The sequence below is a fragment of the Mya arenaria genome, chromosome 2 (assembly GCF_026914265.1).
Source record: "Mya arenaria isolate MELC-2E11 chromosome 2, ASM2691426v1".
In the NCBI taxonomy this organism is placed as follows: Eukaryota; Metazoa; Mollusca; class Bivalvia; order Myida; family Myidae; genus Mya; species Mya arenaria.
Window position 1 is genome coordinate 60,018,136 of NC_069123.1, and position 27,118 is coordinate 60,045,253.

At 38.3% G+C, this 27,118-nt stretch overlaps 1 protein-coding gene across 2 annotated transcripts; it reads right to left on the reverse strand.

Moving 5' to 3' along the window:
- Positions 1-9,908: 9,908 nt before the first annotated feature.
- On the reverse strand, positions 9,909-26,341 carry LOC128243849 (uncharacterized). Of its 2 annotated transcripts, XM_052961838.1 has the most exons (9): positions 25,991-26,130; positions 25,441-25,522; positions 23,919-24,029; positions 22,685-22,847; positions 22,212-22,349; positions 20,899-21,036; positions 13,641-13,691; positions 13,195-13,390; positions 9,909-12,863 (listed from the first exon to the last, which is right to left on the reverse strand). In XM_052961838.1, exons 2-9 carry the CDS (start codon positions 25,452-25,454, stop codon positions 12,733-12,735), a joined length of 942 nt encoding a protein of 313 aa, XP_052817798.1. In that variant the 5' UTR covers positions 25,455-25,522; positions 25,991-26,130; the 3' UTR covers positions 9,909-12,732. The 2 variants fall into 2 exon arrangements, with proteins under 2 accessions (XP_052817798.1, XP_052817791.1); XM_052961831.1 differs by lacking the exon at positions 25,441-25,522 and having other exon boundaries at positions 25,991-26,341.
- Between the last annotated feature and the right edge of the window lie 777 nt (positions 26,342-27,118).

Here is a 27,118-nt window from a genome sequence, read left to right on the forward strand (position 1 = left end):
CGTAAACCAAAAACCACATGTGTTCCCGGTTGCCGTCGATAACAGCATGTGGAGGCGACGGCCTCACCGTGAAGTAGAATTCGTACGTTGCCGTCTGTAAGGGGTGGCCATCTGGTGAGACTACTAGAGTTGCCACATACTCCCCAAACGGTAGAGTCGATTTAGGGTATTTAAACATCTTGTCTAAAGACCCAAGTACACATATATGAGAGTCTTGGTAAGGCCGGCTGATAGTACGCCCATTGTCTACAACAAGTCTGTCCGTTCGCCAGGAGTACGTGGCCTTAGACGTCCCGCATCCCGTAAAGGAGGCAGTTGCCGTAAGGTTTATTTGTTCTGACCGGTAAAATTGAAGCGGGTTTCGAGAAGAAGATTCGAGTCTTGGAGATACTGATAATAATGGTTCCATGCAAGTGGTATTGACTGTTGCATTGGCAACGATTATTGGCGGACAGAGTTCATCTGAAGCCCAGTTGAATGTATTTGAGACAGACACTTTGATCGGGTATGTGCCTGTCCGGCGGTACTTGTGAGTTAAAAGAATAGTGCCATCCCGTCGGCTCCGGGCGGTTGAATCGTTGGTAAAATGAGGCCACAGGGCGTCGTCGGGAATGGGCTCCATGGTCGAGGGCATAAATGTTGTTGTCGTCGGCGGCGCTGTTGTTGATGTAACGAGGGTCTCCGTTGTATAGGTACTGTTAACGTCACTATGTGAATATTTTCCTGAACTATTTGTGTTTGACATGTTCACAGATGACTGTGAATTAGAATTATTGTCTGGATAGGAATACTGTGAGTGTGTCGTAGCGTTTGGACCATGGTACATAGTACTCGATCCATACGTCGCACCGTTGTGAGTTGTTGTCGCTTGTCCTGTCGTTGTCGCAGGATCCTCCGTCACAGTTTCTGTGCCAAAAGCCTCCCGACGTCGTCTTACGGGAAATATTTCCTCAGATGTCGTGAACTTTGTGGCGGTCGATGTAGTTTCAGATGACATCGGTGTGATAGAAACAGGCGATGATGTTGAGTTATTTACGCTCAAGGTCGTGTTATCGGTGTTTGGAATAGTCGTGGTCGATGAGTTTTCTAACATTGCATTTCCATTCGGATACGTACCGTCTGTAGATACCTGTAGAGCGGATGTTGTCTGCGCCATCGTCGTTGTGTCGATAAAGTTTTCCGTATCCACAAGATACCTGTCCGTAAAGACAAAAGTGTCACCGTCACCGAAGTCGATACGAAACATCTTGTCTGACCCTTGAGGACAACGTATAATGGATGTCACAATATCTCCTGGCACAAACCGGCCGGCGGTAGGGGTTGTGATGTCCACGTAGGATATCTGTTGACCAACACGAACGTTAATGCAGTCAAATACGGACCCAAGGTTGTTAAATGCCCTCACACAAACCACGTAGTCGCCCCAGTCAGGATATTTGTATTCGTGTCGGAAAGGTTCAAAGAAATACTTGTCATTATAATGGAAGAAGGTATCCACGTAACCATTTCCGTGGTCAATTTCAAAGTTGATCTTCATCGGCCCTTGCATTCCATCATTTACATCGATAATAAGAATCGCCGGATTTTCCTTATCAATGACGTCAGATATAGACAGTGACATCATCGCTAACGGAACTTCGACGGACACTAGCGATTCGGCAGTGTTAAAACTGACGTCATTGGAAATATTCGCATGCATTGGGTAGTATCCTAGCTCAGTGAAGTTTACCATAAACTCTATAGCTGTAAAGTTTGGCTGGTAGTGAATGTAGAACATCTCTCCGACACCGAGACCAAAACTTACATTTACAAACATGTTATTTCCGGGCGGGAGGGTTATGGTAATAGCTGTCGTCAAATTCCATGCGCCGTCAAGTTTTAGAGATGAAATTGTCGGCCTTTGGAGAACATTTTGAACGTTAATGATTCTTGAATCGACGATATCACCATTGAATTTATAGTTGACATAGTTTTCTTGCAATCTCATAGAGGTTGGGTCTAATATCAGTGTTCTCATATTATCTTGTCGAAGTGTTATGACAAAATTAGGATCGTTGTGCATGGCCAGTGTACTGTCAAAAAATGTTTCGTCTCCAACTGCTGTTGAGTTAAATTGTTTTCCCTGTTCTAAGAAGTGATACGTCCTATCGAGCTTTCTAGCTGTGAAATAGGTTTCATTTTGGATAGCGCCATATGGGTTATTGCACTCGACGCTCATGACATATCTACCTATTTGTCCATACTCATGGAAAAGACTGGCGGTCTCCACATAATCGGAGAGATCAATGCGGCGCTGGTCCACCCCGCCGGAATCCCCAAACCGGATGTCGCAAAGGGCCGTCTCCTTGTCGATATTGAGGAAGTCAATGTTTGCCTGGCGACTCTGGTTGCCGTGATACGCTCCAAGCATAACAAAGTCGCCCGCGTACCCTTCATCAACGTCCTGCACGAGAAAGTCTGCGCTTCCGCTGACCTGCGCGATCCCTATGGTTGTGGAAACAGTTATGTCATATTTCCCTTCTTCTGTCCAGTAATAGGAAATTATATTGTCTACGAATTTTTCTATGTTACCGTCACCGAAATCTACAATGAACGTGACGTCGAGGACAAAGTTGGTGCTGATGCGAATTTCTACGGCCTCGAATGGTTTAACGTAGTCTTTGTTCCCAAGCTTATGTACAGATACAGTAATCTCGTAACCCGAGTTTGTCTCCGAGAGGCCGGAAACGGAGTAGAGTTGCCAGTCGGTTTCGTTATTACACAGTGATGTATCCGGCTGTGCATTTTCCAGGGCCTCCAACGTTGCGCATGCGCAGTCACCGTCTGTGCTGATTGTCGCAATGGCTTTTCCGGAACACAGCTGCCGGCATGCCTCTGCGGCGGTCGGCAAGGGGACTGGATATGCCGAGTCTGGTGTGTCCATCATTTTACAGCCCATCCATAACTTGTTCATGTCTGGAATGCACATGTATATTCACATTGATTGGATCGTGAAAGTGCTAAACTAGCTGTTGTTTTGAAATCAGTCCAACAGATAATTAAATCTGCGTACATTGTTTCGATATTATTGACTTACCAATGCCGTCCGATGGCATAGTTGAAAGCCAGTTGTATATCCGGAGACTAGCGATCTCGAACCTGACGTCGTCGGTTAGCGGCCGGCCGTCGGTGTACAGTCCGATCTCAACGTCCATAAACGAGTCGAATGTGAAGTGCTGAAACTCCCGGCCCATACTGTCCGTCTGTTCGTATGCGGGCGTGAGTAGAGTAAGACCGGAAGTGAGGTCCCACACGGCGTGGATGTTCACCCAGACGGACGGACGAACGCGAAACTGAACTGCCCAGATGTCCTCATCCCAGGCGACACCCAGTTCATACTCATCTCCAAATCTCTGAATGTTGCATATTTTTATTTTAAATTCATCCTCGAAATAGAATGATTTTAAGTTATAAAGGTATATAATATTAAATTAAACAAGTTCTAGATTTTAAGTTGTTTATATTATTCTATATGAACCAAAGCAAACTTTTAATAGGCCTACTATCCTTGACAATAAAATCGGTCTCAACCTGTAACAAGTAGACGCCGTTAGAGTACCACATATGTCCCCCAGAAGTGAAAACGATGACATCCCGGGAGTCTTCGGCCGCCTCCGTAAACCGAACCCACATGTCAAGCGTGAACCCCTCCGGACATCTGTTCAGGTTCCCGAGGCACCAGTGGGGCCAGTCACCTGTTTTTTGTTTTTACTTATAATAAAAGTTGCAACCAAACGCAATAATTATTTGTTCTAACCAATTTTGTTAATTGAATGCAAAATTTACAAAACTGAATATAAGATTATTTGTGTATCATTATTATCATCTTGGTATTGGTACTGCAGACCAATGGATGTACGGTCTGGTATGTAAATTATATATTTCAAGTTGAACATATGTACAATGTCTCCATAAAAATTAAACATACGTAATTATTTTGATATAAAAAATAATATTAAAGAGAGGTCCTGTGTATTTCTGTAAAAAACGTTGACAAGCGTAGGAAAAGATAATCATACCTAGACTACCATGGGAGCCGTCCAGTACCACCTCCCGTCTGACCACATCAACTGGGTCCGCCTCCCCTTCACGGTACACAAACTCGAACCCCCGACCCCCGGGAAAGAGTAGCACACCTATATAAGACACTACATTTTAATTTTGATTTGATTCAAAATGTTACAGTTTCGAGGTACCTTTATACAATCTTGTCATTAAAAACGTTCTATCGAAATGTTGCAAACGGCGGGAATAATATATACAGTGGAAAAAAACAACAGCAATAAAAATATATTTTTGTTATACAAACTTTCAAATAAAGTGTAACGTTGCATTTTCGCAAATTAAGCATTAAATAATTCAAATAAAGATCCTATATTGTATGTTAATTTAAATAATAACAGTTATAAAATACAGGAAGAACACTTACATGTTGCTAGAACAACCGCGAAGTCGTTTATTCCCATAACCATGCACTGTTTTGTTTTGTTGTATTATATAAAAAAAATACTTATGTTTTCATTATTATTTTTTCCGTATTTCTCCGTCAAAATCTGTGCTTCTAGTATTTAGTGGCGTAAAGCCCAGTAAACGGGCCAAAGTTCCGTACCTTCGCTAGGGCCATAAATGTTTAATGAAGTAGGGCTTTATTGTATTAATTATCAGGGTACATATACCCGGAAAGGCCGTTAAGTTTCGTCTCTATCAGTCCAAGAAAGCCAGGAGTCAGATATCTAATTATTGGGGCTTGTAACAGATCAGCTAAATAATTAAGCGAATGGCGTGTTTGTGAAAGAAATGTTACCGTATTGGGTGATTAACATGTTTTCGACCCAGAACACTGAAACATAAAATCATCTAAGAAATCAAGAATCAAAGCAAGAGAATCCGTGAAGAACCTACCACAATAGGTTTATTGGCATCTAGTAACGGCATATGTATATTAAAAGGCAATGACCCGCAAGAGAGGACATACATACCCTTTCTTTGTTTTTACTTTCTTTCAATGAAAACCGTGCATTATTGCTTTATATATCTAGTGTTTGACTATATAGGTCGAAGCACATGTAGTTACCGCTAATTATTGTATTATTTCAGCAATCACATGATGTGAAAAAGGGCCCCGAATGATCGCATCTGTTAAAGCTGCACCCACACAGATTGACAGTTTTTGACATTTCTTTTTTACTTTTGCCTCAGGATCAACTGATTTTGGCATCAATGCCTTCAATTCAGTCATATAAGATAACTCACAATAGAACAGATCTGAATTGTTCTGGAAAAAAACAGTCGAAAATGACAATTTCGCTAAAGCGTAAGTAACGCTTTTAGCTACAAAAACAATAAATATTCACCATTAATATGAACACGACCTTGTCTTTAGTCAGCCTTCTTATTTCTCTGGTTTCCAGACATTTAAGCAAAAGTTGGCTCATTCGAAGACGAAAATAAATAAAAAAAAATTGCCAATACAGTCAATCAGCTTAAAAGTTATGTTGGGTGACGGTGCAAATAGGGGACAAATGTAATACAAACGGTGCTTACAGATTATAACCATTTTTCTGAAAGTTAAAAGAATATATTTTATGTCTATTTATTTGTATGTACAATTAAAAAAAAAAACATTTGTGAATTTTAACGCAGGGAAGATGGTCATCAAAAAATGTGTGTCAGTTCTGAACAGTGTGCAACTTCTCATTGCATTCTTGTCGATGCAAACGCAATGCCAAAACAGATCAAAAAATGGGGTGCATTTATGGTGGCTGATTTCTGCCATTTCGTATTAAAAGCAGTGCCATACGACAATACGCAATGGGCGAATATACGCTATGATTATCCGTTGTATTTTCGCCCCGCCACAGGGAGTATTTTCTTATTTTCGCCACGCAATTTGGCTTATTTTAATATAACTGCCTAATTGATTCGAAATTGAAACGATTTTTAAGACTCGTTGGCTAGAACTGGATTTAGATTTCTCTACTGATGGTAAGCATTCCCGCTGGGCTCGAATTTCCCGAGGCTCGAGGTCTGCGTGAGTTCGAGCCAACGCGGTTCGACTATATATTTAGAGAAGTTAAATATAGTTGACAAATTATTTACAGCAATTATATGTTGAATTTCTGCATACTTGACTGACGGACGAACAGGGAGATTACTATAGGGCAACTGGGTTTTTCCGTGGGCCCTAATTTCTGCATTCGGAGGAGACTGCCTTATGAAAATAAGTCTTTGTATTGTGCTTAATCCTTTTGTATACACTTACGCACGGATATTTTAAGTACGTACATGATAATGAAATCCATCATTGTAGGCCGAACTAAGCCAGATAATATCGTACACGTCTGACGTCAATACATTTATGTATCAATAATTAAGAGCAGGTAGAAGGCCCCCATCAATATCAAATACAAGCGGTACTCGTATTGTGCAACAAAACAGCCGTCTATCAGTTAGACGATATTTCCACAGCAGTAAATACTTTTATTTCAAAACAAATCCTAATACAATTACAGGTTTCTCAACCAACATAATAGAACATCTTAATTTGTATCTGTTTAGCTTCTTGTAGAAATGTGTTGGATCCTCCCTGCCCTTTACAGCCAAATATGACTGGAGCCTATTGTTCAAACTCTTGTACAAGTTCACAGCGTTGTCGAGGTTAACATCGCTGAGCATATTGTTCAGAACTTTGTCCAAGTTTACAAGGTTGTGTAGGTTACAAACGTCGAGCCTATTGTTCAGACCTTTGTCCAAATTTACAAGATTGCTAAGGTTACAAACGCTGAGCCTATTGTCAGACCTTTGTCCAGGTTTACAACGTTGTGGAGGCTAGCAACGCTGAGCCTATTGTTCAGACTTTTGTCTAAATTTACAACGATGTTGAGGATAACAACACTGAGCCTATTGCTCAAACCTTTGTCCAGGTTTACAACGTTGTTGAGGATAACAACGCCGAGCCTATTGCTCAGACCTTTGTCCAGGTTTACAACGTTGTTGAGGATTACAACGCCGAGCCTATTGTTCGGACCTTTGTCCAGGTTTACAACGTTGTTGAGGATAACAACGCCGAGCCTATTGTTCGGACCTTTGTCCAGGTTTACAACGATGTTGAGGATAACAACACCGAGCCTATTGTTCAGACCTTTGTCCAGGTTTACAACGATGTTGAGGATAACAACACCGAGCCTGTTGTTCAGACCTTTGTCCAGGTTTACAACGTTGATGAGGATAACAACGCCGAGTCTATTGTTCAGATCTTTGTCCAAGTTTACAAGATTGCTAAGGTTACAAACGTTGAGCCTATTGTTCAGACCTTTGTCCATATTTACAACGATGTTGAGGTTAACAACGCCGAGCATATTGCTCAGACCTTTGTCCAGGTTTACAACGATGTTGAGGATAACAACGCCAAGCCTGTTGTTCAGACTTTTGTCCAAATTTACAACGATGTTAAAGTAAACAACGCTGAGCCTAATGCTCAGACCTTTGTCCAGGTTTACAACGTTGTGGAGGCTAAGAACGCTGAGCCTATTGTTCAGACTGTTGTCCAAATTTACAACAATGTTGAGGATAACAACGCTGAGCCTATTGCTCAGACCTTTGTCCAGGTTTACAACGTTGTTGAGGATAACAACGCCGAGTTTATTGTTCAGATCTTTGTCCAAGTTTACAAGATTGCTCAGGTTACAAACGCTGAGCCTATTGTTTCAGACCTTTGTCCAAGTCTACAACGTTGTTTGGAGGCTAGCAACGCCGAGCCTATTGTTCAGACCTTTGTCCAAATTTACAACGATGTTAAGGTTAACAACGTTGAGCCTATTGTTCATACTGTTGTCCAAATTTACAACGATGTTGAGGATAACAACGCTGAGCCTAATGCTAAGACCTTTGTCCAGGTTTACAACGTTGTTGAGGATAACAACGCCGAGTCTATTGTTCAGATCTTTGTCCATGTTTACAAGATTGCTAAGGTTACAAACGCTGAGCCTATTGTTCAGACCTTTGTCCAAGTCTACAACGTTGTTTGGAGGCTAGCAACGCCGAGCCTATTGTTCAGACCTTTGTCCAAATTTACAACGATGTTAAGGTTAACAACGTTGAGCATATTGCTCAGACTTTTGTCCAAATTTACAACGATGTTAAGGTTAACAACGCTGAGCCTATTGCTCAGACCTTTGTCCAGGTTTACAACGTTGTGGAGGCTAGCAGCGCTGAGCCTATTGTTCAGACTTTTGTCCAAATTTACAACGATGTTGAGGATAACAACGCTGAGCCTATTGTTCAGACTTTTGTCCAAATTTACAACGATGTTGAGGATAACAACGCCGAGCCTATTGCTCAGACCTTTGTCCAGGTTTACAACGTTGTTGGGGATAACAACGCCGAGCCTATTGCTCAGACCTTTGTCCAGGTTTACAACGATGTTGGGGATAACAACGCCGAGTCTATTGTTCAGAACTTTGTCCAAGTCTACAACGTTGTTTGGAGGCTAGCAACGCTGAGCCTATTGTTCAGACTTTTGGCCAAATTTACAACGATGTTAAGGTTAACAACGCTGAGCCTATTGCTCAGACCTTTGTCCATGTTTACAACGTTGTGGAGGCTAGCAACGCTGAGCCTATTGCTCAGACTTTTGTCCATGTTTACAACGTTGTGGAGGCTAGCAACGCTGAGCCTATTGCTCAGACCTTTGTCCATGTTTACAACGTTGTGGAGGCTAGCAACGCTGAGCCTATTGCTCAGACTTTTGTCCAGGTTTACAACGATGTTAAGGTTAACAACGTTGAGCCTATTGTTCAGACCTTTGTCCAGGTTTACAACGTTGTGGAGGCTAGCAACGCTGAGCCTATTGTTCAGACTTTTGTCTAAATTTACAACGATGTTGAGGATAACAACGCTGAGCTTATTGCTCAGACCTTTGTCCAGGTTTACAACGTTGTGGAGGCTAGCAACGCTGAGCCTATTGTTCAGACCTTTGTCCAAATTTACAACGATGTTGAGGCTAACAACGCTGAGCATATTGTTCATACCTTTGTCCAGGTTTACAACGTTGTGGAGGCTAGCAACGCTGAGCCTTTTGTTCAGACTTTTGTCCAAATTCACAACGACGTTGAAGATAACAACGCTGAGCCTATTGCTCAGACCTTTGTCCAGGTTTACAACGTTGTGGAGGCTAGCAACGCTGAGCATATTGTTTAGACTTTTGTCCAAATTTACAACGATGTTAAGGATAACAAGGCGGAGCCTAATGTTCATACCTTTGTCCAAATTTACAACGACGTTAAGGTTAACAACGCTGAACCTATTGTTCAGACATTTGTCCGGGTTTACCAGGTTGTAAAGGATAACAACGCTGAGCCGTTTGTTCAGACCTTTGTCCATGTTTACAACGTTGTAAAGGATAACAACGCTGAGTCTATTATTCAGACCTTTGTCCAGGTTAACAACGATGTTAAGGTTAACAACGCTGAGCATATTGTTCAGACCTTTGTCAATGTTTACAACGATTTAAGGATAACAACGCTGAGCCTATTGTTCAGACCTTGTTAAGGTTAACAACACTGTTAATGTCATCGTCATTAACAATTAAATCTTTACAACTCTATAATTTCATCAAGATTTGGGACATTGTTTAAATATGAGCACATCGTAGAGTATTTAATCTTTAAGAGTTAACAATAACGTTCTGAACAAGCGACCAATTAAAATATGGATGTCTGGTTAATTAAGGAATACATTGGATATCATTTGGTAGCTAAGTTATGACGGAAGTAAATTTTCAGGGTAAAAGCCCGTCATTCCATGTAAAAAACTAGAAAAAGTTATTGTATGGGAATAAATAAGAACTCGTACATGAAACAACAAAGCACTTCAGTTTAACTCTCATTTATTAAAGCAAAGTAAGAATACGTCCATTGCTTTTATGGAATGCATGTGAAACTAAAATGTATACGACAGTTACTGTGTAGTACTTAAGGTATCCGACCAACTAATATGGGAGTTGGTGCTTGGTGACCCCATACATTATGAGATGTGTGTGTGTGTGTGTGTGCGTGTGTGCGTGCGTGCGTGTGTGTGTGCGTGTGTGTGTGCGTGCGTGTGTGCGTGCGTGCGTGCGTGCGTGTGTGCGTGTGTGTGTGTGTGCGTGTGCGTGCGTGCGTGCGTGCGTGCGTGCGTGCGTGCGTGCATATGTGTGTGCAATATGGGAATGGGAGGTGCTTGGTGATCCCATATTTTTAGGTATCATTTGGAAAAGTTTTATGTAAAAAGTACTGATAATTATATAGCAAACAAGTATTAATGGCCTTCAAAGATTGCAAAATGTGTCATTTATGACCGATCTGATTTGAAATAAAGACCAAATAAATAAACTATAATAACTTTATAAAGTGTACTTTCGGTCATTCATTTTACATATTTGTAATCAATAAGCAAATAACTATCAAACTTAATGATATCCAAATTGTATGTGGTCACCAGGCATCAACATTTAACTCTCAACAAAATTTGATAAATCAAAAATAAAATTGATCAGGTTGTAGATCAGAAATATCTATGTTCACAACACGCATTCACAACCAGGGTTTACAATACTGGTACGAATATATGAAAGACTGAAATTAGCATACAAATTTTAGAACACTAAAATATACATTAATATAGAAGTTTTCCTTCATGGCAGCAAAATATTTTCTTTCTTTCATGTTATAGGTTTTTATTATAAAACAACCTTTACAATAAAAACAATGATAAACATATCGGCCGTAATGTACTTTTAATATTTGATGTGAAACAAGATGTAATATATACAGAATAAATATTTCACAACACTGAGAGAGTATCACATATAGCAGCCACGGTACCAACAGCTACATCAGCATTCTTATGTATACTTGGGACATGAACACTATGATTAGGATTACAATCAAGTAGAAATTAACGAAATATTATAAGTAAACTATGTATTTTCAACATGTCATAAGTTTCAGAGAATCTTAGATTGCACTTTTCTCTTACTGCCTTATTTAGCAGTTGAGAGTTTTCTTCAATAAAACTGCTCAAAATTGAAATTCTGACAATTGTAGTTCTTAGTTTTGTAATATATATGCATTGAATCACCTAAAAACACTATATGCTTCTGGATGTTTTGTAAATAAATTTTGAATCTTATCATATTTGTAAACATAACAATTTTGCATGTATATTCAACATCAATCTAATATGGAAGACTGAATACTGACTGTTTTTTGTGCTGTGTAGGGTGTAGTAGCCTCTCGTGTACCATATACATGTTTAAAAATTACAGCGTACCATACAGACAGTAACAGAGGATTTCAGGTTCAGTTATGATATAGCTTAAATCACCTCCTAATATTTGTTTTGTTTAAAAAATATGAATACACAAAACATAACATCAAGATAGAGAAACATTTGCCTGGCTAAACATAAATAAAATCAAACTTTACAAGAAATACAAAGAATGTAAACTAATAGTAAAAACATATCAATTTACCACTAACACTTAGTGGATGATGTCATTTCATATGTCAAACAAGATGATTTTTGAGTAGTTGTGTAATGGATTGGTGTTTGTATGAATTTGTCAAAAAAAATGTCATGAAAAACTACATACAATTTAATCTTATGAATAGTAACAACATGGCTTCATAAGCATGCATTCTTTTCAAAAATTTTTGGGGATAATAGGAAAACAATAAGTCGCTTAAAAATTATAATTACCGGTAAGAGACCCGTATTTTATGAAAAACGTTGTGGTAAATCTGTAGAATGAAATATCAATTTGTTATGGCCTCAACGTACATGAAATTTATTTCAACTACTATCAATTTAAGTCTTTGAAGAACCTTTTTGAATTGAAATAAGAAAGAAAATCAATCAACCTTTTATATGATTGTGATAATAAAATCAGGAAAACACATGAACAGAGGCGCAAATCTTCACCTCTATATGTCTGGTAAAGTCCAAATAACATATTTTACAAGTACATGAATATATTCCTGTCATATATAAAAATGACTAAAAAAACTAACTATTATAAAAATATAATGCTCATTTTATTGTCAGTCTACAAATACAATTAAACATCTATAAATGTTTTGATTGCACATATTATACATGTATAACCAGAATAATAACACCTGCATTGTAAGAAAAACACTTGTCAAAAAGGCACATCATTCAATCATTAATAATAAAAAATATGCCACAAATAAACCAACACCAAATAGATATAAACAATCTGCAAAACCATTCACCACTATTAATTAAAGATCTCAAACTTAGGTGTTGTGTAGTTGATATGAGATTGCCCCTGCCCCCACCAACCTCTAGGTTCTAGGGGTGGACAAACAGATTTGATAGAGAAACAGGGAATAATTTAAGGGAGCATGTTATAACAGTACAAATATAACGCCCCAAATATAATTAATACAAGCATATTTTAATAAAAAATATCTATAGTTACAAATAAAATGTTATTCTATTAAAATTTGCCCAAGAACAAAGTTTAATATTATACAATTTATAAGCATAATGAAATTTGAAAATAACTCCAGTCAATATTCAACTGAGAGCTTTTATGTAATATTGTTGTAACAGGTCGGGAATCTGGCTTTCTAGGAATGTATAGTTGTTTAGGAATGTTTATCAAATCTGTTTATCCACCTTTGATTGCTATCTGCGTTGTGAGAAAAACAGCACACTGAGGACAGCCCCGCTGATGCCCATGTAGATGACGTACCCAATCAGCATTGTGTACCTCCGAGGCAGCCAGAGAGTCGTGTAGTCCACGACGCCCTCAGAACCTGAAATGCACATGCCCTCAGATATCACTTGTGAAGTACGGTAAGATTTAAAGGTATTCATAGTATACACGTTCATGTTTATGGGAATGGTAAATTGTACCAAAGTGAAGAGACCTTATAAAATCAAGAAAGCAATCCTGAAAGAGCTAGAGGAAGACAGCCAAGTAAGTAAAGATGGAGCAAACTTATGATTAAACATACTTGAGCACATCCAGAATCATAAATAATAAACATTTATCTCTTAGTGATAAATTCAATCATAATTTGCATCATTTTAAGATAAAAAAAATTCATATATCAAAGTTATACCATACTCTTATCATCCACATACCAATGATAGCCAGCCCAAAGCCCATATCGCTGACTCCCATCCTGTAGCTGCATGTCGGCACGACAATCTCGTGCATTGAGTTGGATTGGTTGAGGTTCAGGTGCACGTAGGAGTCAAGGAACTGTAGGTTCTGGAATTGCCGCTCCCAGCTCCAGTCATTGTCATGGAGACAGTCCCTACAGCTGATCAATGACGCCTACAGATAGAAAGGAATATGCACTGATTAGAGCATAATTATTTCAAAGAAAGAAATTCAAACCAATACAAGTGTTCAACTTGAATATCCATTTTTCAGGTAGGAATTGAACCAACAACCTTAACTGTTTGTAATAAGCGTCAGTCAATACTTTTACTGTACACCAACTTACATTTATATATATATATATACAGTTATATATTAACATGGATTCTTTTGTCCTTTTATAATTGAAAATAAATTAACCTACATGATGTGAGTGTGCTGAGAGAATAAGGTTTGGTCTCAATCTCTTCAGAACCTGAAATAGGAAACAAGTCATTATTTTGTAACTTATTAAAAAAAAAACCAAATTTAGTACAGGATTGATATCTAATTAGTGCTCAAATGTAAGTTAAACATATGGAACTTGTTACAATGTATACCATATAGTCAGTAGAAATCCTAGTTATACCATTATGCTGATATGTGTATCTACATGTTCCCATACTCTTTACATAGTGAAATATCCAATCAAGCTGAAAATCAGTACCCATCACCATAACAGTTGCTTTGTACATAAAATTTTGAACACATCTCACCAAAACAAGATATGTGACAGACTGTGTGTGCACGAGAGAGATACATGTAATTCACCCAAGTCCTTTAGTTAAAGCTTTTTTAGAGGATTCAATACAGGAGTCAAATACAACAAGCAAAACAGAAATCACAAACATCAGCTGCTAAAGCACATAGCTTCAACATCATATCAGGAGTCACTTAATGACACAATACTAACAGAGGTTCTTCAAGCTCATAATTCTCAATCCTGAATAATTGCAGGTCATCTGCTTGAGTATGAGAGATTCATGCCCAAAACAGGGTACAGGGGCTTAGACCTCTTTTGGAATTTGATTACATTTATATTCAATTCATGGTACTTACTACTGTATTTGGTACCAAAAAGCAAATAATCTTGATTTCAGAATTTATTTTGAACTTTAGAGCCTCTGAAACTGATATAACCAGGAAAAATATTAAAGAAACCATTTAGAAAACAAAACTTCTACTTCTGATTTGTAAATTTGGCTACAGAGAGTTTGAAGCTTGGCTGTCGGTCATATGTCAAGCAATGTTTTTACCAAAATTAAAGGTTGATAAAACAGGCAAAAAAAAAAAAGGTTGAGGTTAGATAGAAAAGTCATTTTATTCTGCTATCCCGCCTTTCAAATCAGGATAAAGACCTTTGAAATAAACTTGTCCATTTACTGTATCTGGCAGTATTGCATGTGCAGCATACGAATATTTTAACATAACTTCTAAGAGGCATTGTGCTATGACTTTTATATTAGAACATGTTAAAACATTTTCTTTTCATATGGAACTAGTCTGAAAAGCAACCCTCCCCCAAAGTTATGTCTTGCTCAGACATATCACATATATGTAGTGTCTAGCACTGATGTACTGGGCTCATTTAGTTTATAGCGCAGATATACCTGTTACAATTAGTGTTCAGTAGAGACATACTGGGTATTAAGAGTGTCTAGCACAGACCTACCAGGTAAATGTAGTGTCTAGCACAGACCTACCAGGTAAATGTAGTGCCAGGCACATACCTACTGCGTATATGTAGTTTCTAGCACAGACCTACTCGGTAAATGTAGTGCCAGGCACATACCTACTGCGTATATGTAGTTTCTAACAGACCTATTGGGTATATGTTGTTTCTAGCACAGACCAAAAGCCACTCTATATGTATGTGCATGTAATATGATACCGGGACTTCCGGAAGATATACTATCATGAATAAAGCTAGTGAACGGTCATCTGTTGTTTCTAAGAATATCTAATCCCCGAACATATCATCTGGCGACGAGGATACTGTGAATTAATAGTGTAATATTTGGATTAATGATCATTTTGTTTAACTAATGGATAAAGACGTTAAACAGTGAACATAAAATGAATAATCTTCCGAATTTTCCATCCTTTGATGTGGACACAGACAAATCAAACGCTGGCACGCGTTGGGAGAAATGGCTAGGGCGGTTAGAAAATTTATTTGTAGGATTAAAAGTGACAGATGATGACCAAAAACGGGCGTTGTTGCTTCATTACGCTGGTGAGAAAGTGTATGACATATACGATGTAGAAAAAAGGGACACGGATGCGACCTTCGAGGCAACGAGGAAAGTGCTTAATGATTATTTCGCCCCTAAAAAGAATGTTCAAATGGAAATATACAATTTTCGGTCATGCAAGCAACATGACACGCAGTCATTAGATGAGTTCGTGACAGAACTCCGGACACTTGCAAAAAATTGTGAGTTCACAAACGTAGACAAGGAAATTCTACAACAAGTAATTCAGAACTGCAGATCGAACCAATTAAGACGTCGTGCCCTGCGAGAACCGGATAAGGCATTATGCGACATATTAACAATGGGTCGAATGCTGGAGCAATCCGACCGACAGGCTGCTGTTATGGAGAATTCGGACACTGTGCAAAGGGTTTCACAACGACCACGTGGCAGTGTGAACAGGCGTGGACATAAACGAGAGCGCGGTGGTCAGCATTATGCAAATTCTGGCATGCGAAGAGGTTTATCGGCGAAACCACGTGATCACCCTGGCTTATCGGCGAGACCACGTGATCGCGCTCCACTGAATGAAAATACCTGCCGAGCATGTGGTTATGAATACCCACACAAGCAGACCTGTCCAGCGAAGGGCAAAACTTGCAATCTTTGCAAAAAGCCTAATCACTTTAGTAGGTGCTGCCGACAGAGGGGTATTAGGGAAGTTAAGCTACAGTCTGATTCAGAAGATGAATACAACTATCAAGTCAGTGTAAAAAGTGTTAGCAAAAACAACAAGACTCCGAAAACACTCATCTCAATTAACAATATAGCAATAAAAGTAACAATAGATACCGGTTCGAGTGTAAACATTATCGATGAAAACACATACGCATTCCTCGGAAAACCAACACTTAAAACGAAACATTTACCTAAATTATTACCATACGGGGGGGTTCAAACTTGAAAGTGAAAGGTTGTTGTGAAATGACAGCTGAGAAAAATGACAAAATAGTTGTAGACAAATTTTACCTAGTCAAAGGTAATTACGGGACACTTTTGGGATTTCAAACGGCTTCAGACTTAGGTGTTGTTAAAATAATCCAAAATGTCAACATTTCACAGGAAACGATCGAAAGGAAATACCCAGGAATATATGAAGGTATTGGGAAATTGAAGCAGCAAACCGTGAAACTTCACGTAAACAAGGACGTGCATCCAGTGGCACAAAAAGGCAGAAGAACTCCTTTTCATTTGCGAGAAAAGGTCGAAAAGGAAATTGAAACAATGTTAAAAAACGACATAATAGAGGAAATAAGGAATGAATCAACGCCATGGGTGTCTCCAATCGTGACACCACCGAAGAAAAATGGTGACGTCAGAATTTGCGTTGATATGCGATTAGCAAACAAAGCGATTGAAAGGGAACGACACCCAATGCCAACCATCGATGAGCTTATACATGATTTAAATGGATCAAAGGTGTTTAGTAAAATGGATTTGAAATCTGGATACAATCAACTAGTTCTCAAAGAAGAGTCACGCCCAATTACAACCTTTTCGACGCACATAGGTCTATTCAGATACAAACGATTGAACTTTGGGACAAACTCCGCAAGCGAAGTATTTCAAAAGACAATAAGTTCAATAATAGCAGGAATTCCAGGAGCAAAGAACATTTCAGACGACATAATTGTATATGGGAAAAACCAAACAGAGCATGACATTGCATTAGACAAAGTGTTCAATGCACTTCATCGCAACGGGTTGACACTTAATAAACAAAAATGCGAATTCAACAAGTCAGAGATTACGTTCTTTGGTGTTGTTTTCAATGGGTCAGGGATCTCAGCAGATCCGTTAAAAGTGGAAGCTATCCGGAAAATGGAACAACCAACCAATGTGTCAGAAATAAGAAGTTTTCTTGGAATGACAGCATATTGCTCCCGTTTTATAAAGAAATATGCGACAATAACAGAACCTCTCCGAAGACTGACAAGAAACGAAACACCATGGTCATGGGAACGTGAGCAAGAAAACGCGTTCGAGAAGCTCAAACAGGATCTCTCAAGTGACACAGTGATGGTGTATTTCGACCCAGGGAAGGAAATAGAAGTAGTGACAGACGCTTCACCGGTGGGACTTTCAGCAATTCTTACCCAACAGGGCAAAGTCGTGGCATATGCAAGTCGGGCATTGTCACCAACAGAGTCTAGGTACAGTCAGACGGAAAGAGAGGCGTTAGGTGTTGTATGGGCATGCGAACACTATAACATGTATCTTCGTGGTGCTCCATGCTTCACTGTCATAACCGACCATAAGCCGCTAGAATGCATATGGAAGAAAAAACAACCGCCTCTAAGAATTGAACGGTTAGGTTTACGACTTCAGCCATACAAAATGAACATTGTCTACAAGCCTGGAAAAGACAATCTATCTGACTACCTGTCAATACATCCATTGAAAGATGTTGGTAACGATAGAAACCTAGCAGAGGAATATGTGAATTTTATCGCTGAAAGAGCTGTTCCAAATGCTATGACATAAGATGAGGTAAAATCAGCATCGATAAGTGACAGTACAATAAGAAAGGCTATTGAGCTTACAGAAAATGGAAAATGGTACGAAATAAAGACACTAAGTGATCTAAAAATAAACAAAGAAGAATTATCTGCACTTAGAAGTGTGAAGGATGAACTGAGTGTACACTGTGGAACTGTACTATTGAGAAATGACAAGATCGTTATGCCTAAATCATTAAGAGCGCAGGCTATCAAACTGGGCCACGAAGGGCATCAAGGGGTCCTGCGAACCAAGAGCTACATACGTTCAAAAGTCTGGTTTCCTAATTTGAACGCTGATATCGAAACAGCAATAAAAGGTTGTTTGGCTTGTCAAGCAAATACAAAGGAACCGAGATCAAGAGAACCACTGAGAATGTCGGAAATGCCATCAGGCCCATGGATGAATTTAAGCGCGGACTTTTGTGGACCGTTACAAACTGGGGACTATTTATTAGTTATCGTTGATGAATATTCACGTTATCCAATTGTGGAGATAGTCAAATCAGTATCGGCGAACACTGTCATACCAGTGCTGGACAAAATAATAGCAATGTTCGGGGTACCAACAGTGATCAAAACGGATAATGGCAGTCCATTTAACAGTAATGCATTTTCAGATTATGCAAAATACTGTGGATTTATTCACCGAAAAATCACACCTAGGTGGCCGCGGGCAAATGCTCAAGCAGAGTCTTTTAATAAGCCCCTAATGAAATGCATCAAATCTTCACATGTAGAAGGAAAGAACTGGAAACAGGAGTTATTCCGTTTCTTACGCCAATACAGAGTGACGCCACATACGTCAACTGGTTTTACGCCGTTCCGTTTATTGTTTCAGCGGGAACCATCAACGCGATTACCAGATATCGCAAAACCAGAACAAGATGTTAGATTAGACGAACTCGCAAGGCGTAATGACGAGAAATCAAAATCCCACTCGAACGAGTATGAGGACAGAAGGATTAGGGCAAGGGAACGTCACATGAGCATTGGTGACAAAGTGCTACTGCGAAATGAGACACCGTCTAAGTGCTCTACGCAGTTCAAACCAATGCCATATACGGTTACGGAAACAAAAGGACCTATGATCAGTGTAAAATGTGATTCAGGACATCGAGTTACACGTAATTCGTCTTTTATGAAAAAGGTTGAACCATCATTGGACGCCTCCAACATGGATATGAATAATAATGACGACGATCTTGGGGATGATCTGATCGATAATGATGGTGGTCAAAATACGACGGAGGTTCACACCCGACCAACTAGGGAACGACGACCTCCGACTTATTTGAGCGACTATGTGCGGAGTGTTGATAATAAGGTTTCATAGAGATATGGGCATAATAAACCCAGTGAAACCTGAAGATCGATGATATTTGATCTTTCGTGTGAGTTGTAAACATAAATGAGTACAAAATTATCTTATATTGTTTTATTATAGTTAATATTGATAAGGCTTTTTAAATGAGTTTTGACAAATGAACATTTGATAAATTCTAAAACATTCAGTATATTTAAATTTCTCACAGTGAATATCTGCCAAAGACATACTTTAAAGTAAAGAAAAGAATGTGGACAAATTATGGACAATTTAGATGACAGACGATTTTCTTATATAACATTATTCTTTAAAAAAAATATGAATAAGATTGTGTACGTATGTGTAAATGTTTGGTATTGCTCATGTAGTAGAAACGTTTTATCTAGTAGTAGTAAATATAACCTTCGAACTGACCTCACCAGTATCAAGTTTCAATGAGTTACTGATTACCTTGGAATTTCTTAAACCCGTAAACACTATAGTTAAGTTCACAGAATCAATTCCACCAGAGTATGTTAATAATCTAATTATCAATTGCAAAGTTATCGATGTGGTTTGCAATATTAAGTTTTGATATATTCGTATTATAATTATAACATACATGTATTACTTTTAATTAATGACTGTTGTTTTTATATTAATATTTTTCAAATAACATTCAATCTGAATTGAGGAGGGATGTTGTGTCCTCAGTAGCCACTCTATATGTATGTGCATGTAATATGATACCGGGACTTCCGGAATATATACTATCATGAATAAAGCTAGTGAACGGTCATCTGTTGTTTCTAAGAATATCTAATCCCCGAACATATCACCAGGCACAGACCAACATATATGTAGTATCTGGAACTCCGAACAGACCTACTGGGTATATGTAGTGTCTGGCACAGAACTTCTGAGTATATGTAGTTTTTAGATCATAATGCAAGGTACAATTAGTGTCTAGCACAGGTGTACCGGGTACAATAAGTGTCTAACACATACCTAGTACACATAGTGTCAAGCACAGACAAACCTGGCACATGAAGTGTCTAGCACATTAGTACAGGATACAAAAGTAGTGTCCAGCACAGACATACCAGGTATATGTAGTCCATAGCACAGATGAGCCTCGTTTATGTACAGTCTGGCACAGACATATCAGGTGTATGTAGTCCATAGCACAGATGAGCCTGATTTATGAAAAGTCTGGCAGGGATATTAGGTATAGGTTTATGTTGTGTGTAGCACAGATATACCAGGTATATTTAGTGTCAAGCACATACATACTGGTTACAAAAGTAGTGTCAAGCACAGTTGTACCAGGTATATTTAGTGTCTAGCACATACATACTGGTTACAAAAGTAGTGTCAAGCACAGTTGTACCAGGTATACATTGTGTTTAGAATGGACATACCAGATATACGTAGTGTCTAACGGAGATCTACTAAGTGTATGTAGTGACCAGATGTACCCAGTAGCTGTAATGTCTGGCACAGATGTACCATGTATATGTAATGTCTACCATATATATGGACATGGTACATATCGTGTATATTTAATATCTAGCACCGACCTACCGGATATATGTAGTGCTTAGCTTCAACAGTGACCAGATGGTGGTTCAGCATCACCCGTAAAGGTGCTGATAATCTCTCCTGGACTTCAGTTGCTGCCTTTAACGTCTTGTCCGACATAGTGTAAGATGGAACATTTAACTGAAACAATGAGTGTCATGGTTTCACTTACGATTGTTTTTAAATAATGGTAGTTCATGTGCAAAATATAACAGTCCAATAACAATTAACAAGTGATTGCTGTACTACCAAGCTAAACACAAAGTTATCATTGGAAAAGATATATGCTCCTGTACAAATTGAAAAGGAAAACACAAAATAAAACTTAATTCTTTTAAAGGGACTCGTTCATGTTCATGTACCAACTTTTCCTCTTCGCGGTAATATATCTGAAAACACTTATATTAAAACTATTCTACTCTTTTGGTACCATAATTGCAGGAAAAATACAATTTAAGTATAAAAATCCTGGTTTTGGTTGGTAGCAAACCAAGGCTGGTACAATCAGCCTTTTATTAAAGTGTTACAACGGCTCAAAATCGTGGATTTCAAGAAAGTATGTGAGCATATATCAACATTTGTTCCAAGCGGTCAGTAACTTAATTTTGACATGCCTAATGATTTACCACACTTCATTTCGTCATACAGAAAAAGAGTGAATTGAACAAAACATGAGCGAGTCTCTTTAAATGATTCATAGTTTGAAGGTAATGGAGAATAGCAATTTTTTGTGTTCAGAAGCCACAACATTCTGATCATTTGCACACCTCCTCTTGTAATCAAAGTTTCCCATCGAGTTTCATCAAATTGTGTGGAGAAACAGCCCTGACACAAATGGTCCTACTTCGCACTCAATTGACATCATGCATGGTAAAGATACAGCCTGGATGAGGAATAGTCTGGACAGACACATTGATGCACATACATGGAACCTGAGAGACTCCGCCTCATCAGGATGAGCCTCCATTTTTTGAAAATCCTATTTCAGGTCGGTGACTATGACCTTTGAGGTGCAGACCTTGGTCTTGTACGCGACACACCACATCATCATGTTGAACCTTAATGGCAAGTTTTTGATAATCCTTTAAGGCATGGTCAAGAAACAGCCCCTTGCCCAGGCAAGGATCATTTCAATCTTATACCTCAAAGTGTTTTCAGCGTGTTTCAGCAAAATATCAAATTTCTTTAAACTCATGAAATCCAAAATTTCACAATTTCACTCAGGAAAATATTACTTTGGGTACTCATTGGGTGATATAAAAATGACATCCCACTGAAGCACACAGTTGTCCTTTATATTATTACTATCTGGTCACCTTAGCGTAATCTACAAATCCAAATCTGATGACATCTGAGATATTGCCAAAGTGTTCTTCATATCGATCTGACTTCCAGGCATGAACAAAGTCCCGTCCTTCCCCACCAATATCATTGTCTCCAGGAATATAGATTGTCTGAAAACACCAGATAACATGATATGACAAGAAGAAAAATGAGACCAATGAGATCAAGGGGGTGATGTATTTTAGTTTACAAGTCAATGAACATAACAATGATGGAAGAATATGTCAACAGTAAATAAAGCCATTATGCCTTAAAACTTGTCAATGATCTTACATGTAGAATACTTGCCACTAAATAACATCGTCTATGTCTGACATAGAAATAAATCATTTTCCCTAGTTCAAATCTTGGGCTACTCAATTAATGTGAATTACAGTGAAAAACCAGAGAGATGCAAGCCTCACATATTCCATCAGAAGTCAACTGACTGCAGTTAAGTGACTACCTTGATATAAGAGGTTTGGGGAAAGATGCCTCTCAGCCTCGCTAGGGTGGCAGCATATTCACTGTCTGACGCCTTACTGCCCTCATCAAAAATATCCCCAAGGAAGATGATGATATCTGGCTTGCTGTACTCCAGTGCGTAGGAAAATGTCTTCCAAAGGTATCTGAAAAATGTCTTGGTTTAACATCTGACGTTATGACTTTCTAAAAAGCCTATACTGCTGCTGATTAACCATTACAAAATAGAGCTACCGGTACTTTAATAAATGGCAGTTCTTGAGATCTAGAAAATATTAATTTCATTCAGAGGATTTCAAGATCTATGTAAAGTACCAAAAGTTATACCTCCATACTCTGTGGAAAGAGAAAGAAAAAAAAACACATAGGAAAATTGAAGTTTTTAATGAACCTGAATTCATTTTACCAGTAATTTGGATTTTATCTTCAGGTTTGAGCCAATCTTGATAACATAAAAAGAGATCCCAAAATGGATGTAAAACAAGGATAATCAACACCATCTCACAATGATTTACTGTTAATTTGCCTTGTCTCATGTTTGGGAAATATTCCATGTTAAATAACCAATACCAAATTCCACTATCAAACTACCAATACCGCGGTATTATCCATGTTTCCACTGTTGATTTAATAATGCACTGTTGATCTACCAATACTGCGGTGTTATCCATGTTTCCACCCAATACTGCGGTGTTATCCATGTTTCCACTGTTGATCTACCAATACCGCGGTGTTATCCATGTTTCCACTGTTGAACTACCAATACCGCGGTGTTATCCATGTTTCCACTGTTGATCTACCAATACCGCGGTGTTATCCATGTTTCCACTGTTGATCTACCAATACCGCGGTGTTATCCATGTTTCCACTGTTGATCTACCAATACCGCGGTGTTATCCATGTTTCCACTGTTGATCTACCAATACCGCGGTGTTATCCATGTTTCCACTGTTGAACTACCAATACCGCGGTGTTATCCATGTTTCCACTGTTGATCTACCAATACCGCGGTGTTATCCATGTTTCCACTGTTGATCTACCAATACCGCGGTGTTATCCATGTTTCCACTGTTGATCTACCAATACCGCGGTGTTATCCATGTTTCCACTGTTGATCTACCAATACCGCGGTATTATCCATGTTTCCACTGTTGATCTACCAGTACCAAAGTATCTACTTACTAAATTAGTAATGTAATGGTTGTGATAGTACCTACCTGTCAATGTCCCAGCGGGCTATGTTACCAAAAGGAAACACATGCTCATCCTGCCAACCTTGCAGCTGAGGGTCAGCTATCAACAATGCAACCTGCTCCTTGTCTAAACTCCTGAAAATAATTATTTTCAATCTTGTTATTTCCATGAGCTATTGTGAGTAAGACTACCAGTAAACTGTGAGTGGTATGAACATCAGTACACAATAATAAAAAGTTTATATATCACTTATATTATGGATAACAAAGTAATGTCTGTATTGTCTGAATATTGCAAAGGTTTTTAGTATAAATGCATGTGTACATCACTACATGTGAGTTGAACTATACAGTCAAGGAGCCAAGGCCCAAAATTAAACAAAAATGTGGAATTATATACTTCTTCTTTTCTCAAATGATCATGGTACATGTAGCTTAATGATACAAGAGATACAAGATACAAGAATATCTAATTAAAGTCAGGTATATCATAACAAGAAACATTAGCTCAGTAAGCTTTTATCTGACATAAATAACAAACAAACATAACTTGACAACACAAATCAATGAAATGGTGAACTGAAAATAAAAGCATATAAGGTAGTTCTAAATAGGATGCATACTGGAAAAAGTATTTACAAAAGCCATTTCTAATAATAGGCATGCAGACAATTACAAAAAGTAAGATGGATGAGAGTTTTGTAAGTCATCCCACTGAAGAAATTTTTTTTCCATTAACACAAGAATAAGATATTCAGTGGACCACCTCATAATCGTCAATTTCTTCTCATTTATATGTTATAAAACAGTGAGATAATGTAATGTTGGCAATTTAATTCTATGAAGAAGATTTTCTAAAGTTGACGTGTTATCATTAAAAACCTTTTTAAAAGCTCTGTATGTTTTTCTTTCAATTTTGTCTGTATTGGTCTTGCTACAAAAATGAAACACAACAGAACAGTAACCGAAATTGGATCTGATAAAAGATGTTAAGATTATAAACTCAGTATTGATTGTCATAAATATGCTTGAGTCTTCGAAGGATAATCAGTTGCTAATAGCTGCTTTTTTGCACATGTTAGAAATCTGGGCATCAAAATTTAATAAATTATCTACCTCAATCCCTAAAAGATTAAATTGTGAATTGCTTTATTTCTTTAACGGCCAACTAAAATTGCTTGACCTTTATTTGATTGGAAGTTAACAAGTTTATTGAAATGTTATTTTCTTCTGCAAGAGTGGTCTTAACAATATCAGGGGTTTTCATAAACACAGATAGAGTATTGTCATCTGCATAACAATAAAAGGCTGTCTTAATGAAGAAGTAGATGTCATTGAGAATGAGAAAGATGTTGAAGACATGGAAAGATGGAGTACCACTCACTGGTAAATTGACCAAGTTTGTCCGTTGTGTTCGTTTTGTAAGATAGCTCTGCAGTAGTTTACATGCTTGGGCTGAGAGACAATATGCATTTAGGTTGTCTAATATGAGATCATTAGACAGGCAGTTGAATGCTTTTGAGAGGTCTATAAGAACTGCACCTACATATTTGTTCTCATCAAGGGCTTTTTCCTGTCCTCTACCAGCCTTAACAGAGTAGTATAACGTCCATATGTTGTTCTAGAATCTGCCAGGAAAGGATGATTTTTTTTTATCAAATGATTGTTGCTCACTTACATTCATATAATTTGGACATTCATGGTAAAATAGTGACAGTTCTATAGGTTTTTCATGTACTAAATAAACAACAATAACAGAGGACATTCAAAAAGACAAATGAATTACAAAAGATCCAAGACAACCACCACTTAATTCAATCACTGTTTTATTTTGGTGTCCACTGTTTAATTTAGTACATAACAGTTTCCTTAACAATGACTCACAAAAAAGTAACAGCCAGTACTTAAAATATACATTGTGGATCAACTAACCCAAGTAGATAAAGTTTAAAGATAATTATGTAACGTTCGTTGGAGTAATTTATGTTTACACTTCTACCAAAATAATACTTAAAAGTCTCATTTGGTTTAAAAATGTATTGTAATACGCTCTATTAATATGAACTTTTTGTATACTTCATCAACTTACTACTCACCTTGTAATATGAGGAAATTCTGGCCATCTATAGGACTGTATTTTGTAAATTAGATTTTCATTGATTAATACTACAACAAATGAAACGAAGAGGAAGAATTTGAATTCCCGTCTTCGCAATAGGCGCATATTCAACAAGGGTCCTTACTGACTAATCTAGTCTCTATTATATTATCAACTCACTGATCAAAACATGTCAAGAGTTTCGCAAGTATGTCGCGAGACTGTCAATATCTTAACAACATTCATGGTGTCTATTTTAAGATACCCTTGGATCGTTCATACGCATAATCTGTGAAGAGAAAATTGAACATGAAATGAGAGATTTACATATCAATTGTAAAGAACTGGTGTCGAACGCATATATCGGAAAGTGGCTAAATTATAACTAAGGGAGGCAACTACTCCAACAAACAAGGGTTAAACACAACTTAATTTAAACCGATTTACTAGTATTTAGCTCTACTGTGCGCCATAAATTTATATATTTTTCACAGGCTCATGACGGGAGTGTGTGTGTGTGTGTGTGTGTGCGTGCCTGCGTGCGTGCGTGCGTGCGTGCGTGCGTGGTGGGGGGAGGTTGTGTGTGTGTGTGGGGGGGGGATAGCCTTATCGCTGCATTGTGGTTTGTGAGTCTCACGGTCACAAGCGGATCACACCCTGCAGCTAAAAGAGGAATTTATCATATAATCATGCCGAAAAAATTATCATCAGTCATGGAATTAGGAATAACCCAAAAGGGGTCAGGCACGGCTAAATGGGAGCGGACCGGGCTCAGGCTGTATGAACGACCTTGGCCAATATGAACCCCACTTTGCCCTGACTATCATGTTGGCCGTTGATAATCATGCAGAGCCGAATGATCTCCTCCGATACATGTAGCAGCCGTCAAGAGTCTGATGACTTATATTGATATGCACTACCGTGACATCATGGCACCCTCAGTTCTGGAATTTCGATAGTTGTGTCGTTTTCGTATAAATGCCTGTGACCTGACTGACAATATAAGTTTATTCATGTATATTTTATTGTTCTCCGGCTCAGTTTCTACGTAGGTTACTCTCGACGAGCTAGCCTTGAGGTGAATTCAAATTTTAATCATACATGTCTGCATTGATGCATTGATTGA

Bases quoted from the DNA above. Each gene is read 5' to 3' on its own strand.
- LOC128243849 (XM_052961831.1), bottom strand. From the start codon at position 26,118: ATGCGCCTATTGCGAAGACGGGAATTCAAATTCTTCCTCTTCGTTTCA. The intron at 13,391-13,640 runs GTAGGTTAATTT...TTCTATCTGTAG, and splicing joins TCTCAGCACACTCACATCAT to GCGTCATTGATCAGCTGTAG. The intron at 12,864-13,194 runs GTATGTGGATGA...TGTGCATTTCAG, and splicing joins CTTTGGGCTGGCTATCATTG to GTTCTGAGGGCGTCGTGGAC.